We start from the raw sequence: 17,992 nt of genomic DNA on the forward strand, positions 1-17,992 counted from the left end.
AAAAAAAAAAAAAAAAAAAAAAAAGAAACACGAAACATAACAGACTCGCAGCAATGAGCTTATGTGGTGCAGGCAATAAGTTCTCAAGATTCTTAGCCTGGCAGCCACAGCCCACACCAAGGCTGGAGTGCAGTGGAGCGATCTCGGCTCACTGCAACCTCCACCTCCCAGGTTCAAGCAGTTCCCTGACTCAGCCTCCTGAGTAGCTGGGATTACAGGCGTCCGCCACTACACCCAGTTAATTTTTGTATTTTTAGTAGAGACAGGGTTTCACCATCTTGGCCAGGCTGGGCTCAAACTCCTGACCTCATGATCCACCCGCCTCGGCCTCCCAAAGTGCTGGGATTACAGGCGTGAGCCACCGTGCCTGGTGCCACAGCCCCATCTCTAGTTGGCCCAGAGCTCGCTCTCTATTTTACCTCTACAGGTTTCCCGTTACCTTTGAGCCTTAGGGGACTATTTATTTTACCCAAGCATATTTTGTTCAGAGAGAGAGAGAGAGAGAGAGAGTGTGTGTGTGTGTGTGTGTGTGTGTGAGAGTGAGAGAGTGTGTGTGTGTGTGTGTTTTGAGGTCTCTGTTGCCCCAGGCTGGAGTGCAGTGACGTGTGTGTGTGTGTGTGTGTGTGTGTGTGTGTGTGTGTGTTTTGAGGTCTCTGTTGCCCCAGGCTGGAGTGCAGTGACGCGATCTTGGCTCAATGCAGCCTCCGCCTCCCGGATTCAACCAATTCTCCTGCCTCAGCCTCCTGAGTAGCTCGGATTACATGTGTGTGCCACCACGTCTGGCTAAGTTTGTATATTTTAGTAGAGACAGCTAGGATTACAGGCGTGAGCCACTATGCTGGGCCCCTTGCCTCACTTTAAAGAAGCTTGGCTGGGCGTGGTGGCTCATGCCTGTAATCCCAACACTTTGGGAGGTTGAGGTGGGTGTATCACTTGAGGTCGGGAGGTCGAGACCAGCCTGGCCAACATGGTGAAACCCCATCTCTACTAAGATACAAAAATTAGCCGGGCAAGGCAGAGGTTGCAGCAAGCCTAGATCGTGCCACTGCACTTCAGCCGGGACGATAAGAGCGAGGCTCTGTCTCAAAAAAAAAAAAAAAAAATGCTGGGCATGGTGGTGTGTGCCTGTAATCCCAGCTACTCAGGAGGCTGAGGCATGAGAATCACTTGAACCCAGGAGGTAGAGGTTGCAATGAGTCTAGATCGCACCACTGCACTCCAGCCTGGGAGACAGAGCAAGACTCCGTCTCAAGAAAAAGAAAAAAAATTTAAAATTAAAGAAGTCCAACCTTGCCACTCTACCCAGGCTGAGCTCATTTTCCCGTCGTCTCCAGGACACATCTTGGCCCTCGGCACATTCTGCCTTATGCTATCTGGAGTAGTGGACTGAGAGAGATTCTCTGAGACACAGAACTTTCTTTTTTTGAGACGGAGTCTCGCTCTGTTACCCAGGCTGGAGTGCAGTGGCACAATCTCGGCTCACTGCAACTTCCGTCTCCTGGGTTTAAGAGACTCTCCTGCCTCAGCCTCCCGAGTAGTTGAGATTATAGGCACATGCCACCACGCCTGGCTTTTTTTTTTTTTTTTTTGTATTTTTAGTAGAGATAGGGTTTCACCATGTTGGTCAGACTGGTCTCAAACTCCTGACCTTGTGATGCGCCCGCCTCGGCCTCCCAAAGTGTTGGGATTACAGGCATGAGCCACCGCGCCCGTCCAAGACATAGAACTTTCAGTGTTAAAAACTAGAAAGTCGCCGGGTGTGGTGGCTCACACCTGTAATCCCAGCACTTTGGGAGGCCTAAGTGGGAGGATCACTTGAACCCAGGAGTTCGAGACCAGCCTGGGCAACATAGCGACACCCTGTCTCTGCAAATTAAAAAAAAACTTAGCTGGGCATGGTGGTATGCACCTGTGGTTCTCACTACTCAGGAGGCTGAGGTAGGAAGATTGCTTGAGCCTGGACAGTTGAGGCTGCAGTGAGCTATGATCGTGCCACTGCACTCCAGCCTGGGTGACAGCGAGACCCTGTCTCAAAAAAAAAAAGGAAAGTTCAGGCATGTTGTTTACCCTTCATGAAACTTTTGAGTTATCTCCCTAGATTTTGAGCTCCGAGAGCAGTGGTTCTCAACCAGGGGACATTTGGCTGTCATCTGGAGGCATTTTTGATCGTCAAAACCCAGATGGGGTTGCTAGTGGCATCCTGTGAGTGGAGGCCAGGGAAGCTGCTAAACATCCATCTGTACACAGGACAGCCCCCACAATAAAGAATTACCTAGCCCAAATGTCAGTAGCACCAAGGCTGAGAAATCCCATCCTGAAAGGACCATACTCTAGCCCTTTTAGTGGCTAGTATAGTCCTAGGCATGTGAACAGTCAAGATATGATGAAAGATGGTATTTGTATGGACTGGAGTATCAAGCAAGGCTGGACCCCCAAAGGGCTGGAGGCGTGGCCAGGACAGGGCCACTTTGGCTTCTGGATTCCTGTGGCAGGGACCTTTTCCTAGGACTCCCTGGCCAATGTGGGGCTATGAACAGCACTGAGTATGCCCCTAAGTGACCTTGGGGTGCTCTGTGACCCTCAGTCGCTGCTGGAAACAACATGGAAGACATCTTTGGGGAGCTTTTGCTGCAGCTGCACCAGCAATACCCAGGTGATATCGGCTGCTTTGCCATCTACTTCCTGAACCTGCTTAACCTGAAGCCTGGGGAGGCCATGTTTCTGGAGGCCAATGTGCCCCATGCCTACCTGAAAGGAGGTGAGCCACATTTCAGCAGTGAGCCCCACTGCCATCCCTGCTGGGCCCTGTTTCCCTGTCTGGACAAAAGGAGAAGGGTGGTCAAGGAGACCCCTAAGGACCTTGCAGCTCTGACCTCTGAGGGTTCCTGGGCTCAGCAAGCAACAGCTGGTAGGGATGTTGAATGCATTTAGCATTGAACACGCCTTGAATCCTGCCACCAAGCCTATGATGCCATGCTACTGATTTTAAGCCCTGCCAGTCAGTGTGGGAACCATGATTTGAACATAGACTATACTGAATCAAAGCTGTTGTTCTATGTCACAGCCTTTGTATGTCTGTCCTATCTACCCAGGGATTTTTACACTAAAATATGCATGTTGCCACAGAAGGATGCCACCTTTTGACCGTTGGCTGCTTATCCACACATGCCTCATGCACAGGATCCTGTCGTAGAAGTGGGAGACTACAGAGTTGGGGCTTCCCAACCCCCAGGGGTTAACATGGCTCCCCTCTGACAGTAACGGGTGACCTGTCACCTGTTTTTGGTATTTGATATCTCAGCCCCATTCTCCCAGAGAATACAATTCATGGAAATTTTTGCCTAACTTGGCATGGGATTCATGGAGCTCAGGTTAGGAGGCCCACAGCTGGAGAGCCAAGGCATACTTCATCAGCTTAGCACATGACGACTGTCTCTCCAGACTGCGTGGAGTGCATGGCGTGTTCAGACAACACAGTTCGTGCTGGCCTGACACCCAAGTTCATTGATGTGCCAACCCTGTGTGAAATGCTCAGCTATACCCCTAGCTCCAGCAAGGACAGGCTCTTTCTCCCGACACGGAGTCAGGAAGACCCCTACCTCTCAATCTATGACCCCCCTGTACCAGACTTCGCCATTATGAAGATGGAGGTGAGTGAGGGGCCATGATGGGTGTCCTTTGTGTGCCATGAAAATCTCTGGCAAGGGTCACGATGTAGAGGACACCTGGGGCTGGGTTTCCTGTCAAGCCCACTTGGTGGAGGGTGGCCCCAGGGCCTGCCCATTCCTCCCTATACCAACGACCAGGCCTCTATGCTGACTGAGCCTGGGTTGTGGGAGAAGGTGGCAGAGCTCTCCTTTGTGCCTTGGGGACTGTCCTGGGCCCATGAGCTGATGAGAGCAGAGTCTGAGCTGCATTGCCTTATCGTTTCTTCCTGCCTAGGTCCCTGGCTCTGTCACTGAATACAAGGTCTTGGCACTGGACTCTGCCAGTATCCTCCTGGTGGTACAGGGGACAGTGATAGCCAGCACACCCACAACCCAGACACCAATCCCTCTGCAGCGTGGTGGCGTGCTCTTCATTGGGGCCAATGAGAGTGTCTCACTGAAGCTTACTGAGCCGAAGGACCTGCTGATATTCCGTGCCTGCTGTCTGCTGTAGAGGCTGCAGCCTCCCTAGCTCTCCTCTGCCAGCCACCCTAAATTCCAGCCAGCCTTGCCTCCTGAGGCCCAGCTCAAGCCCCCTTCCTTGCTCTGGACTCCTTAGGTATATCCTAGAAGAGCTGGGGTGGAGGAGGGAGCGTGAAGATAGTGACTCCTGAACACACCCAGGTAGAACCATCTTCTTTGGGGATGAAAGGCCTGTGTAAGGGGTCTGATACTCCCTTTGTCTTCCCTCTCTACTCCTCACTACACCTGAGCCAGGCTCTTGCCAACTCTGTTCCAGCCTATGGCTTTAGGCTAGCTGGTAAAATATGTGACCCAGCCGGGTAATTTCTAAGAACAGGGTTCTAGTGCTGGGACTGCCCATTTCCTCAGCTGCAGAGGAGGAAAGGGAAAGGGTAGGCCTGTGGACTAACACTGTTTACATCCTTTTATTCTGTCAAAGCAATTAAAGGTCACTTGTGTCGAGGCTGTGGAGTAATGAGCACTCAGCCTTTGGGGTACCTGTTCTAAAGTGGGCCAAAAGAGCCCTCCCTGCATGATGCCCCAGTTTTTGCTTTATTCCTACTTCATACAGCTTCCTGGGGGTGGGCAGGCTACACTCCAGAACGCTGGTATGGGAAGGAGTGGGAGAGGAAGCCAGCTTTGGCCTCAGAGGCACAGCTTGCAAGCAGCCCTACACAGAGGTGGCTCAAAGGATACACCAGTCACCAGTGCAAGACTCTTTGCTCCTGTTTTTCAATTGGCCCTAGAGAAGGGGTCAGCAAACCAGGCAGGCAGGCCAGTTCTGGCCATACCTGTTCATTTCCATATGGTCTGGCTGCTTTCAAGCTACAGTGGCAAAGTTGAAGAGTTGCACTGGACTATACAGCCTGCAAAGCTGAAACTATTGATCGTCAACCACTTCTCTAGAACATACTCAACTGTTGCAGATTACAGGGACTCAGGAACCGAATTAGACAATTTTCACGGTGAGGAGAAGCCCAGTTAGCTTTCCTAAACTGGCAGGAAGTGCGAAGGAGGGAAATCTCTCTCAATGCCCTGCTCCAGGGGTGGGACACACCTGCAAGAAGCTGTCAGCTGTCTGCTGCTGCTGAGGTTTCTGACGTGCAATCATAGATCCTGTCACAACAGGCTAATCACTTAGTCCACTGGCTCCTTCCTGTGGGATAAAGGTTTAAATTCATACAAAAGAATCTTTCTGGGCTTCTGCCCACACTAGAGTCCCTATACAATAGAGTCCCAGGAAACCACCTTCAAAAATCTCCTGGGTTTTGGCCAGGCGCGGTGGCTCACGCCTGTAATCCCAGCACTTTGGGAGGCCGAGGCGGGCGGATCACAAGGTCAGGAGATCAAGACCATCCTGACTAAAATGGTGAAACCCCGTGTCTACTAAAAATACAAAAAAATTAGCCGGGCGTGGTGGCGGCTGCCTGTAGTCCCAGCTACTCAGGAGGCTGAGACAGGAGAATGGTGTGAACCCGGGAGGCGGAGCTTGCAGTGAGCCAAGATCACGCCACTGCACTCCAGTCTGGGCAACAGAGTGAGACTCTGTCTAAAAAAAAAAAAAAACAAAAACCAAAAAACTGGGTTTTTTTGCCTCCAAATTTTCTTCAGCTAAAGAATAATAAATATGAGCTGGAAAGAAAGGTTCTGCTAAAGGGAACCCATTCTATAGAAGTGACTTGCAAGGGCCTATTTCACTCATGCTGTCCAATGAAAGAGGCCTGAAAGTTGTACCCACTGGGAACAGCAGAAAGGGGAGGGAGTTTCCAGAAAGAATTGCTGCAGTCAGCTAATTAAGCTATTTCTTCATTTCACGATATCCAGGATATTCTTTTTTTTTTATTTTTATTTTTTGAGACGGAGTCTCGCACTGTCTCCCGGGCTGGAGTGCAGTGGCACGATCTCAGCTCACTGCAACCTCTGCCTACTGGGTTCAAGCGATTCTCCTGCCTCAGCCTCCCGAGTAGCTGGGACTACAGGCGCCTGCCACCACGCCCAGCTAATTTTTTGTATTTTTAGTAGAGATGGGGTTTCAGTAGAGACGGGGTGACAGGATCTACGATTGCAAGTCAGGTCAGGCTGGTCTCAAATTCCTGACCTCATGATTTGCCTGCCTCGGCCTCCGAAAGTGCTGGGATTACAGGCATGAGCCATCGTGCTCGGCCAAGGCCTTTCTTTAAAATCCTGCTGCAACACAGACACAGCTCAACTAGTGTGATTGCATTTATTCTTATAAAGGTACAGAGCTGTAGAAGTACAAGCCAAGAGTTCTGCAGAGTAGTCCATAAACACCATATGGTACCACTCCTGCTGGGAGGTAAGCCTGGATACACCCTTCTCCCCAGGAAACTGTCACCTGCAGAATACCCAGCACTCAGAATTAAGGCAGTTTGGCCCTGGGCACATTGGTGGTATTTTGGTATGTGGCCACTGGCCCTAAACAACTGACCACTTCTACCCTGCCTCACTGTACTCTCCCACCAGGTCCGTCCAGCTGCTTCTACAAGGTAACACCCTCCTACATGGGGTCAGCCAGCTCAGAAACCTCTTCTTCAGGGATGGCTGCTGCTGAATATGCCAGAGTTGATTATTACAACAACAATGAAGAGGGCCTTGGTTTTGGGGTCCTACCACCCTCACCCCTAGCAGCTGCTAAACACCCAGGCCACTCTGCCCTGACCACCTCCCTGACAGAGATGTGGGTCTATACTTACCTTCCACAGCCACCTCCCAGCACGCACTGGGGTCCCTCTACCCGCGCCGATGTCTTTCTTTACACTGTGCTACATTTGATCCCTTTCCACATGTGCACTTCACCTCTGCAGACACAAGAAAGGCCTGGACATGGTCTCTGCAGATGGGGAAGGGGTTCTGGATGGAGATGTTTTTGCTCTCTACAGGCATTTGCACAAAGTGCTCAGAATGTTGGCCACCTGCGTAGAGCTGCAGAGTCCCATTCCAGAACACAGTAACCATCTGCCTCCTCTCTTCCCAAGACCCCAAGCTGGCATGACTCTTGTCTCTGTCCTATCTCCCTGCTGTGATGCTGCTAGCTGGTAGAGTAAGTCAGCCCCTAGATATTGTATATTCCTCTCAACCTTCCATGGTTTGAGAAAAACACAAAGATAGATGTCCATCAAGCACTCACAGGATTACCATTGTGAGGACAGTTGTCAGACAAATAACAAATAAGGCTGTATCTTTTTATTAGACTTTCTCATCTTCCAGTCACCCCTTGTGGTAAAGCAAAAAGAGTGTGTTGTCCCTCATATGCCTCTAGTGGTCACAGGACCACTAGGGAAAGAGACTGGATACTTTTCCATGTAGAACCTATACCCCAATCCCAACTATTGGGCTGGGAATCCTGTCTATGCCCATTCAAAGCTCACCTTGTGGGAGGATTGCTTGGGCCTGGGAGGTTGAGGCTGCAGTGAGCTGTGAATGCACCACTGCACTCCAGCCTGGGTGACAGAGACCCTGTCTCCAACAAAACAGAATGCTCACCATGGTTCTGAGTGAAGCCAAAAAAAAAAACAAAAAACCTGTTGGAAAAATTCTAGAAAGAGGCTTGGTACAGCGAAATTATGCCTGTTCCTGCTGTTTGGGCTGGGGGCTGAAAGAGGCTGTGTTACACTCAGAGGTCTGCTTAAAGCCCAATCCTGAGTATCCAGTGAGGCCCATGCTGTGACCAGAAGAATCTGGCAATAGAATGGTCCATACCGCAGTGAAGGGAGGCCCTCTACACTGGTGGACTGATTTCCTCAGGCGAGGGTCTAGGAGCTGGCTTAGGTCTCTCCTACCCTTCCTGTCTGTAAGCCTCAGTGTAGGACAAAGCCCACACAGCTGTATACCCACTCTCACCCATTGCTGCTTCTCAAAAGTTTAAAAGCTAAACAGGAAGGCACCAGACTGCTCCCTGTAGCTCCCTCTGCTGGTAATAATAAAAACTGCAGGCTTCTGGGGCCAGCCCCAGTACCTCTGACCCAATCTTTAGCTCAAAGACTGGGTGAAGAAACTCACCAAGACCAAGCAAATACAAATAAATAAATATGAACATGTCGGAACAGTTTTTCTCCTAACTAGGGAAGGGCGAACCAGAATCACTAAACTCACCCAGACAGTTGGACCAGTTGGGGATACCCCAGGTCCGAGGATTCTGGAAGCCAGGATCCTGCTGTGTCATTAAGCAACCTATGATCCATCATAGTTAGACAGGTGCAACCTGAAGAGGGACAAAAGGACTAACTTTATGCTCTCTTGAAGGACAAGCCTGCAAGCCATCTTAGAGCTAGAAATACAGCAAATGGAATTTCTCGAACTAGTCTCAAACAGTTAAATTCTTTTTTGGATTGCCAGCTATAATAAACCATAAAGTGCTATTTTCTGCCTCCATACAACACTATCTAGCACAGCCTGGGCACAAGAGCTCCCTTTTTGCCTCACTGAAGCACTATGACAAATACCAGCCAAGCTGTCTTCAAGTGTTTTCCTTGGCCACCTTTGTCACCCACCATAAGAACCAGGATTCCTCTGTCCTGCCCTTATTAAAGTGACTTCTCCAAACTCTGCTCCAACAGCACAGGAAAACTGCAGAATTCCACCTATCAGTCCACAGCGCAGATGGGGGCCTCTGGCCTGAGAAGCAACAGGTAAGGGCTACCTGCAGGTCACTTTCTAGGGGTCAGCGACTCCAGTGCTCACTGCACTCTGTGAGCTATGAGTGGCCAACAGGGCTCTGTAGGCCTCGTGGTGAGCAGGGCCTATCTTGGAGGGTAATGTCTACTGGAGGGTACAGGAGGAAGAGTCCCCAAGACAGCACCAGCAGCAGGAGCACGCTGAAGAGGCCATGGGCTTAGGGGGGATGAGGTCCAAGTCCTCGTCATCTGGAATCTCATCCAGGTGATACCCATCCTGAAGCAGCTGCCGGCTCACATCCTGGTTCACCTGCTAAGAGAAGGAGAGGAGGGAACTATAGGCCAAGATGCAAAGCAGAAATAACTGCTACTCAAAAGATAGGCCCACATTCCCTTACCAGGGCTTCCTGTCCATGTCCCATCCCAGGCCAACCCCACACATCCCAGGACTACAGGAGGAAGTGCCACCTTCTCCTACTTGTGCCTCAGTCAGCAGTAAGCCTTAGTACTGTCCAAGCTTCACTGTCACTGACCCCCAGGGGATCTGTTCTCACTAAATCCTGAGGCATTCATAAAAATATCAAGTTCCCAATTATGTTTGAAATCAATGCTCTGACTGTTCCCACTGGGAACCCAGACTAGTCCCTATCAAGGCTGAAAAATATGGGATAATGATAACAGAACAATGGGCTACCGTAGCAGAACATGGGTTACAGCGGAAGGGGGTGGTGAGCAGCTTTTTCTACACACTGCCAGTTAGACTTCTTATCCTTTGATGCCAGCAGAGCTGGGTCCCTACAAAAGTGGAATCTGTTGGTTGGTTTCATCAGTTCACTGAGCATAAGAAAAATAAGGCTGGGTGTACGGTGGCTCATGCCTATAATCCCAGCACTTTGGGAGGCCGAGGAGGGTGGATCGCAAGGTCAGGAGATCGAGACCACCCTAACACGGTGAAACCGTGTCTCTATTAAAAAACAGAAAAAATTAGCTGGGTGTGGTGGCGGGCGCCTGTAGTCTCAGCTACTCGGGAGGCTGAGGCAGGAGAATGGCGTTAACCTGGGAGGCGGAGCTTGTGGTGAGCTGAGATCACACCACTGCACTCCAGTCTGGGCAACAGAGCGAGACTCCATCTCAAAAAAAAAAAAAGAAGGCTGGGCACAGTGGCTCATGCCTGTAATCCCAGCACTTTGGGAGGCCAAGGCGGGTGGACCACTAGGTCAGGAGATCGAGACTATCCTGGCTAACGCGGTGAAACCCCATCTCTATTAAAAATACAAAAAAAAATTAGCCGGGTGTGGTGGTGGGCGCTTGTAGTCCCAGCTACTCGGGAGGCTAAGGCAAGAGAATGGCGTGAACCCGGGAGGTGGAGCTTGCAGTGAGCTCAGATCGCACCACTGCACTCCAGCTTGGGCAACAGAGCAAGACTCCATCTCAAAAAAAAAAAAGAAAAAGAAAAAGAAAAAGACATGAGGCTGGGGAAAGTGTAAGACTTCCTCTTAGACACAATCTTTGACACTCAGACATTTAAGGACGACACAATTTGCAAACTGCTCTATTCTGTGGCAGAAACTCAGAGATTAGCCAAGACTTCCAGGAGAGTAAGAAAAGCCAGTGGTGTAGAGTCAGGTCCCCAGCACTTCACCTGTCAAAGGGAATGAGCTGCAAATGCCAGGATTTTACATCCCTGTGTTTCTATCTGGGACAGTCACTCTGGAAGAACGTCCACATGGCTATCCCAGGAGTGTTTTAGCCTGAGTTTTCTTTTTTTTTTTTTTTGAGACAGAGTCTCACTGTATCGCCCAGGCTGGAGTGCAGTGGCTCACTGCAAGCTCCACCTCCTGGGTTCACGCCATTCTCCTGCCTCAGCCTGCCGAGTAGCTGGGAATACAGGCGCCCACCACCACGCCCGGCTAATTTTTTGTATTTTTAGTAGAGACGGGGTTTCACCGCGGTCTTGATCTCCTGACCTCGTGATCCGCCCACCTCGGCTTCTGTGCTGGGATTACAGGCATGAGCCACCGCGCCCAGCCTAGCCTGAGTTTTCATAGATGGAACAAATGAAGAAACAGAAGTTGTTTGGTCTGGAAGAAAGCAAGCTTGGTAGAAGATGGGCAGGGGAGAGAGAAATGCTGATCTCAGAGAGACTAGAGTGGCTGTGTGACATTAGAAAGCAGGTTAAGGACCAGTGGACCCATTCAGATTAAGGAAGATATATCTAAGAGCTACTCAAACAAAAAATTGTGTGTGTGTTGAGGGAAGGGTGGGTAGCAAGGCTCCTTGGAGGTGGTGAGTACTCAATTACAAAAAGCATTCAAGTAAGCACAGACTAGTAAACACTTAGCTGGGATCTATCAAAAGGATTCCTTTTCTAAGCTGTGGCCTAGAATACTTTATTTTAGAGTCTTATTTTAGAGACAGGGTCTTGCTATATTGTCCAGGCTGGTCTTGGAACTTCTAGACTCAAGCAATCCTCCTGCCTCAGCCTCCCTGGTAGCTGAGACTACAGGCATGTACCACCATACCCAGCTTACATGACTTCTGAGATCATTTCTAGCCCTGAGTCTATATGGTCTCCTCGATTCTCAACAGCCCTCCTTGGTCACCTATACCTCCACGGGGAGAAGAGGGCAGAGTAGAAGACTGTAGAACAGACCAGAAGTCTGGCACAGTGCTGTGCTGACAGCGGGCACCAAACAAGCATTTGACAGTGGTGGTAATGCTGCCTGCAGCCTGGCCCTGCGCAGAAAGGTGCTCTGGACTTGCCTCTGCAGAGGAATACCCGGAGGAGTATCTGGATTCCAGCTCCCCATCACTAGGAGAAGAGGAAAACAGTCAGTTCAGGGAGGTACCTGTGGCACATGACTATAAATCATAAGGTGGAGAGCATACAAGGGCATCTGGAAAACTTGTGAAGCAAAGGCCTTATACAACAGAACTCAAGCCCGAATAGGGTTCCCTCAATGGTTCTGGCAGGAATAGGGTCACTCTCACTAACAACGCAGACGTAACAGGGCAGGATGATCCACTGGACATTGGTGCTCCGAATTCTAGAGCAGCATGATTACCTATGAGTCTTCTAACCAAGCCATCCTGGGAAGGGATATTGTTCAGAAGAGAACAGCCCTGGAATATACATGAAGGGCCTTGGAGGAGACAGGGAACAAGCAAAGGCATCAAGCGATCTTCAGTTCCAGCCAAGCTGCTTCCCAAGGGGGTATTTCCAAGGGGAGCACTCACCTGTCAGAGTCGAGGGACACCAGGTTTTCATCTGGACTCTGGCTAAGAGCAGTATAGCCCTTGTTAAACTTCACTGACCTGAGGGGAGATAGGGGAGAAGAGACCAAGCATAGATGAAAGCATAGGCATTTCACAGGGATAGCCAGAGTCCTTGCCCTGAAGGAGAAAGAATTGACTGCACTACTGACTTGCCTTCTCCCTGGTCACAGCCACCACCACCTGCAGCTCCATGTATCTGGCTACAGTGCCTCAGAATGTGTACGTTCTCATTCTTTTTTTTTTTTTTTTTTTTTTTTTTTGGAGACAGAGTCTGGCCCTGTCACCCAGGCTGGAGTGCAATGGCGCCATCTTGGCTCACTGTAATCTCCACCTACTGTGTTCAAATGATTTTCCTGTCTCAGCCTCCCGAGTAGCTGGGACTACAGGCGTGCCCAGCTAATTTTGTATTTTTAATAGAAACAGGGTTTCGCCATGTTGGCCAGGCTGGTCTCGAACTCCTGACCTCAAGTGATCCACTCGCCTCGGCTTCCCAAAGTGCTGGAATTACAGTCGTGAGCCACCACGCCCGGCCTGTATTCTACTCCTCCTATAGGTCTTGGAAAAAAGCACACCTCCCCTTGCCTGAACTAGGAAAAGCACCCTCTCCCCACTTATTTAATCAGAGGACACAAAAACTGCAAGCCTTTGGGTAAAGGGTTAGGGTTAACCTTCACTTCTCCGAGTTTCAACCCTCATCTGTAAAAGGAGGCATTGAATAAGGTTCTATTCAGCTCTGAGAGTTTACTATTCTGTTGAAAACAAACAAACAAAAACAGGTCTAGCCGTTCCCACACTGCTCTTCGTCCTCATTCCTGGGGACTCCAGCCACCATTCTCCTCCCTAACAGAGGAGGAGAAGGATAGTGAATGAGCCCGTGCACTCACAGAACTCCCTTATTCCGAAGCTCTTTCTCTGATCCCGTCACATCCTTAAAGGAAAAGAGATTGTTCCTCTTCCCATTTTAAAGATAGTGAACCTGACAGGTTGCACCAGGGGAATCGCTAGCTCGGCCTTAAACCAGAGCACCCTGTCTCCCGTCCTGGGGATTAAAGCCTTCTCTAAAACTGCTGGCACAGAGGAGGTGTGGCGCCTGCTGAGACCTTTTCCCTGAAGAGTCTGGGCGGTTCGGCGAGGCCCCCAGCATGCCTTTTCTCCGCAGAACGGCCTTGGCCAGGTCCCGGTGCTTCTCTGGAAGTTAAAGGGCCCGGGTCAGCCGGGTCTTCCCCACTCCGCAGCGTCTCCCGAAGGCTGGGAGGCCGCTCTTTCCGAACGGATTTTAAGGGGCGGGAGCAGGCTGCAGCTAACCCCTTCCCTCCGGGGCCGAGGCCCAGCGAAGCTCCGGAGCCCGCCCTGGGGACGCGGCCGCCCGCCCAGGGACAGACCTCCCCCGACCATCGGGCCACACTCACGCAGCTTGGCTTGAATGGAGGGTGCGCGCGTCACCATGTATGGCCCCCGCTTCTCCACGGCCGCGGGGGTGCGCTCCCCCAGACGGAGGGCTCTATTACCAATCTGCCCGGAGGGTGGCCCCGCAGCTCCCGGCGCGCGGTCCCGAGCCCCGCTAGGCCGGGGTCCCGGGGTAGACAACCGCACCGCGCGCCCGCTGAGCTCCGCGGTCGCCATGGCCGGGCTCCGCCCTGCCGGATGATGCAGCCCCGCCCGTGGCAAACAAGCGGACGGCCGAGGGAGAGGCGGGCTGTCTTTTAGCAAGAGCGGTGCGCAGGCGCAGGTCGTCCTCTTCCGGAGCTCTCCAGTTCGGTAGTCTGGGTATTTGGCGCAAATATTCCGCCCTTCTTTCCGGGAGGCCGGGCAGTTGCGTTCTCGCTCTTGGGGTAGGCGGCTTGAGCCTGGTGATGGTTAGGCTCAGTTCTGCCTCTAGTGGACATTAAATAGTGATATTGTTGTGGGGCTGCGCATGTGCGTCGGTGGGGCGCCCACAGTTTGAGTCCTGGCGCGCCGCACTCTGTACTTCTCGCAGCGTCTCCTTGGGGGTCTTTCCACATATGGAGCTGCCAGAGAGCAGACTTGAGTTGAAGAGACATGAGGACAAGCGTTATCAGCGACCTTTTCTAGCAAAAGAAAGAGGCTCCAGAGGTTAAAGAACCTTGTGAAGGTGACACACCTAGAGGCAGTAATTGCGCTGATCCATCTGACGCCAAACCCCACCTTCTTAACAACACCAAGAGGTGCCTGTGACCTTGGACAAGACCTGACCCTCTCTAGGCCTCAGTTTCCACATTTAAAAATAGACCCGGTGTCACTACTCATTGTACAGTGAGGCAAATAGGCGTTGAAAAGGCGGGGGAAAGTGCACTCTGAGTCTGTGTGTGGTAGGCTATGTGTCAGGGCTCTTGAATTCTCTAGCCCCCAAGGGATGTGCTTGTGACTGGCTGGAAAGAAACTCCAGATCCTTGTGGAACTCCCAAATCTCATGAGGCTGTCCCTTGACTAATTTACTGGTCTCAGTAGGGCAGGTCAACAGTGTGCAACCTCCGAGCTCACAGGGACACGCAGACCGTTGGGTGGCACTATGCCTTGGGCAAGAGAGGTAAAAAGGAAGAATTTAGGGCTGAAGTTTTCAAAAATCAGAAGCACAAAGGAATCCTTACCATTTTGGTAGATTCTCCCCACTCCCCATGATGTTAGACTGTTTTTGCCTCCAGAAACAGCAGGTTCATATAGCTCAACTTAGTATTTAATCATTATAACCTCCCAGTGAAGCCAATAGTTATTCTTGTTAAACAAATGAAGCTTAGACTTGGTGAAGTTTACCAGTTAAGTGATAAACCTGGAATTTGTACCCAGCTCCCTGTGGACTCCAAAGAAGTAGTTTTCTGGCGGGGCACAGTGGCTCACATCTGTAATCCCAGCACTTTGGGAGGCTGAGGCAGGCGGATTACCGGAGGTAGGGAGTTCAAGACCAGCTTGGGCAACATGGTGAAAAGTGAGCCAAGATCGGGCCACTGCACTCCAGCCTAAGCAACAGAGAGAGACGCTGTCTCAAAAACAAACAACTCCCCCCCCCAAAAAACCAACAACAAAGAAGTGGTTTTCTTCTGGTTATGCTGATGGAGACTTCACCAAGAGCCAAATATGATTTAAACCAGCAGTCTCCAACCTTTTTGGCACTAGGGGTTGGTTTTGTGGAAGACAGTTTTTCCATGGGGTGGAAATGGGGTAGAAAAAAGCTGGTTTTGGGATGATTCAAGCACATTTATTGTGCACTTTATTATTACATTACAATATATAACGAAATAATTGTACAACTCAACTTAGAATCAGTGGGAGCCCCAAGCTTGTTTTCCTGCAACTAGACGGTCCCATCTGGGGGTGATGGGAAACGACGACAGATCATCAGGCATTAGATTCTCATAAGGAGCCCACAATCTAGATCCCTTGCATGTGCGGTTCACAATAGGGTTCATGCTGCTATGAGACTCTAATACCACCGCTGATCTGACAGGTGACGGAGCTCAGGTGGTAATGTGAGCAATGGGGAGCCGCTGTAAATACAGATTAAGCTTTGCTCACTCATGGACCAGTATCCATCCATGGCCTGGGGCTTGGGAACCCTGACCTAAACCCACTTAATGTCACAAAATCACTAGGAACTTGTAACAAAACTGTGAGAGCCTTCATGCACGCTCTTCCCAATCTTCCATCAATAATGCTCTTAACTGCTGAGTGACTCAACATAGACCCTGAAGCCAAATTATTTGCTGTCACCTACTGGCAAATTATTAAACCTCTTTATGTCTCAGTTTCTTTAGCTAAGTGGAGATAACAGAACCCATCTAATGGAAGTGGAATTGTGAAGTTCAGTTGTAAAGTGTTTAGAATGACACCTGGCATATAGTAAGTGTTCAAGAAATATATGCTATTATTTACACAACCCTTATACAGCATTACAAGGATTTAGTGTTCATTCTCTCATTTGACTTTACACTCCCCAAGGGCAGACTGCCTTATTCACTTTTTAGCATAAGGTTATAGTAATAAATATTTGTGGAATTAATATCCTATTTCTGCTCTTTTGGTTAACTAGTATCATAGAACTTCGGGGCTGGAAGAGATCTTAGAGATTATATAATTTAAAGTCATTATTAATGAAGAAACTGTGATCTTGTGATAGTTGTGCTCAATGATCCTGGCCTGGATGTGGGCAGTTCCCTTTTCCACTTAAGAAATTATGTCCACTAGGGCTCACGCCTGTCATCCCAGCACTTTGAGAGGCCAAGACAAGTGGATTGCTTGAGGCCAGGAGTTCAAGAGCAGCCTGGGCAACATGGCAAAGCCCCGTCTCCACACACAAAAAAGAAAAATTAGCTGGGCATGGTGGTGTGTGCCTGTGGTCTCAGCTACTTGGGAGTCTGAGGTGGGAGGATCACCTGAGCCCAGGCGGTTGAGGTTGATCTGACAGGAGGTGGAGCTGCAGTGAGCTGTGATGGCACCACTGCACTCCAGCCTAGATGACAGTGAGATCCTGTCTCAAAAAATAAATAACTTACAATTTAACAAAAGAAATTATGTTCACTAGGAATCTAAGAAAAATAAATACCCACCCCACCACCAAAAATGCCCCCAACCAACTCTAGGTTGTAAGGGGATGAGGTTCCAGAGCAAGAATTGCCACAGCAGAAAGGGCACAAAACCCTGCTTCCTTGCCCCGGCTACTCAGACCTTAACCGAGTGCTTGTGCTGGCTGCCCTGCTGGGCCTAGGGCTCCTCAACTCAGCATAGCTTTATTCATCTCCTACTGTGTCACAGGTGCTATGCTGGGTCCTGTAAACCTAATGATGACAAATAAGGTATCTCCCAGTTCCCTTCCTTGCCCCTGCTACTCAGACCTTAACCCAGTGCTTGTGCTGGCTGCCCTGCTGGACCTAGGGCTCCTCAACTCAGCATAGCTTTATTCATCTCCTACTGTGTCACAGGTGCTATGCTGGGTCCTGTAAACCTAATGATGACAAATAAGGTATCTCCCAGTTCCCAGTCTTGTTTCTTTGTATTGGGGGATAGTGAATCCTTGGGGACAGTTTATCGGCTGTTAGGAGCAAGGACTACTACCTTGGCTTTTGGAACCCTCATTGGGCAGTTATTCTTTTTTTTTTTTTTTTGAGACGGAGTCTCGCTCTGCCGCCCAGGCTGGAGTGCAGTGGCCAGATCTCAGCTCACTGCAAGCTCCGCCTCCCGGGTTCACGCCATTCTCCGGCCTCAGCCTCCCGAGTAGCTGGGACTACAGGCGCCCGCCACTGCGCCCGGCTAGTTTTTTGTATTTTTTAGTAGAGACGGGGTTTCACCGTGTTAGCCAGGATGGTCTCGATCTCCTGACCTTGTGATCCGCCCGTCTCGGCCTCCCAAAGTGCTGGGATTACAGGCTTGAGCCACCGCGCCCGGCCTGGGCAGTTATTCTTTATCCCTGGCTCTAAATCTAAGTTATTCTCTAAACTTCCTTGGTCCTGGAACAGATGTGGATCCATCATCAGTTGAGAATTCTCGTTCTGCTGTTGACTGGAGCTGATTCCTTCATACAGGCAAGTATCTGAGGTTAAACATTAAAAGAGATGGAGGACAGATTTTTTTTTTTTTGAGACAGAGTCTTGCTCTGTTGCCCAGGCTGGAGTGCAGTGGCGCCATCTCAGCTCACTGCAAGCTCTGCCTCCCGTGTTCATGCTATTCTCCTGCCTCAGCCTCCCAAGCAGCTGGGACTACAGGTGACCACCACCACGCCTGGCTAAGTTTTTGTATTTTTAGTAGAGATGGGGTTTCACCGTGTTAGCCAGGCTGGTCTCGATCTCCTGACCTCGTGATCCGCCTGCCTCAGCCTCCCAAAGTGCTGGGATTACAGGCTTGAGCCACCGCGCCCAGCCAGAGATTTTCTTTTTATCCTGCCATTTCCCTTTCAAGCTCTCG

The 17,992-nt window shown here is 50.3% G+C and overlaps 3 protein-coding genes across 5 annotated transcripts in view; 1 reads left to right on the forward strand and 2 right to left on the reverse strand.

The window, feature by feature from the left end:
- The window catches only part of SCAMP2 (secretory carrier membrane protein 2), a 551,928-nt gene that overhangs the window by 53,789 nt on the left and 480,147 nt on the right, over positions 1-17,992 (reverse strand). The window lies entirely within an intron of this gene.
- MPI (mannose phosphate isomerase) lies at positions 2,544-4,634 on the forward strand. Its single transcript, XM_025390300.1, has 3 exons — positions 2,544-2,758; positions 3,442-3,650; positions 3,943-4,634. The coding sequence occupies exons 1-3, from the start codon at positions 2,602-2,604 to the stop codon at positions 4,159-4,161; spliced, it is 585 nt and encodes a 194-aa protein (XP_025246085.1). The 5' UTR covers positions 2,544-2,601; the 3' UTR covers positions 4,162-4,634.
- FAM219B (family with sequence similarity 219 member B) lies at positions 6,377-14,205 on the reverse strand. Of its 2 annotated transcripts, none has more exons than XM_025390299.1 (5): positions 13,489-14,205; positions 13,180-13,267; positions 12,041-12,118; positions 11,567-11,615; positions 6,377-9,113 (listed from the first exon to the last, which is right to left on the reverse strand). In XM_025390299.1, exons 1-5 carry the CDS (start codon positions 13,700-13,702, stop codon positions 8,949-8,951), a joined length of 594 nt encoding a protein of 197 aa, XP_025246084.1. In that variant the 5' UTR covers positions 13,703-14,205; the 3' UTR covers positions 6,377-8,948. The 2 variants fall into 2 exon arrangements, with proteins under 2 accessions (XP_025246084.1, XP_025246083.1); XM_025390298.1 differs by having other exon boundaries at positions 6,377-9,116.

This window comes from Theropithecus gelada, chromosome 7a (assembly GCF_003255815.1).
Source record: "Theropithecus gelada isolate Dixy chromosome 7a, Tgel_1.0, whole genome shotgun sequence".
NCBI classification, from domain to species: Eukaryota; Metazoa; Chordata; class Mammalia; order Primates; family Cercopithecidae; genus Theropithecus; species Theropithecus gelada.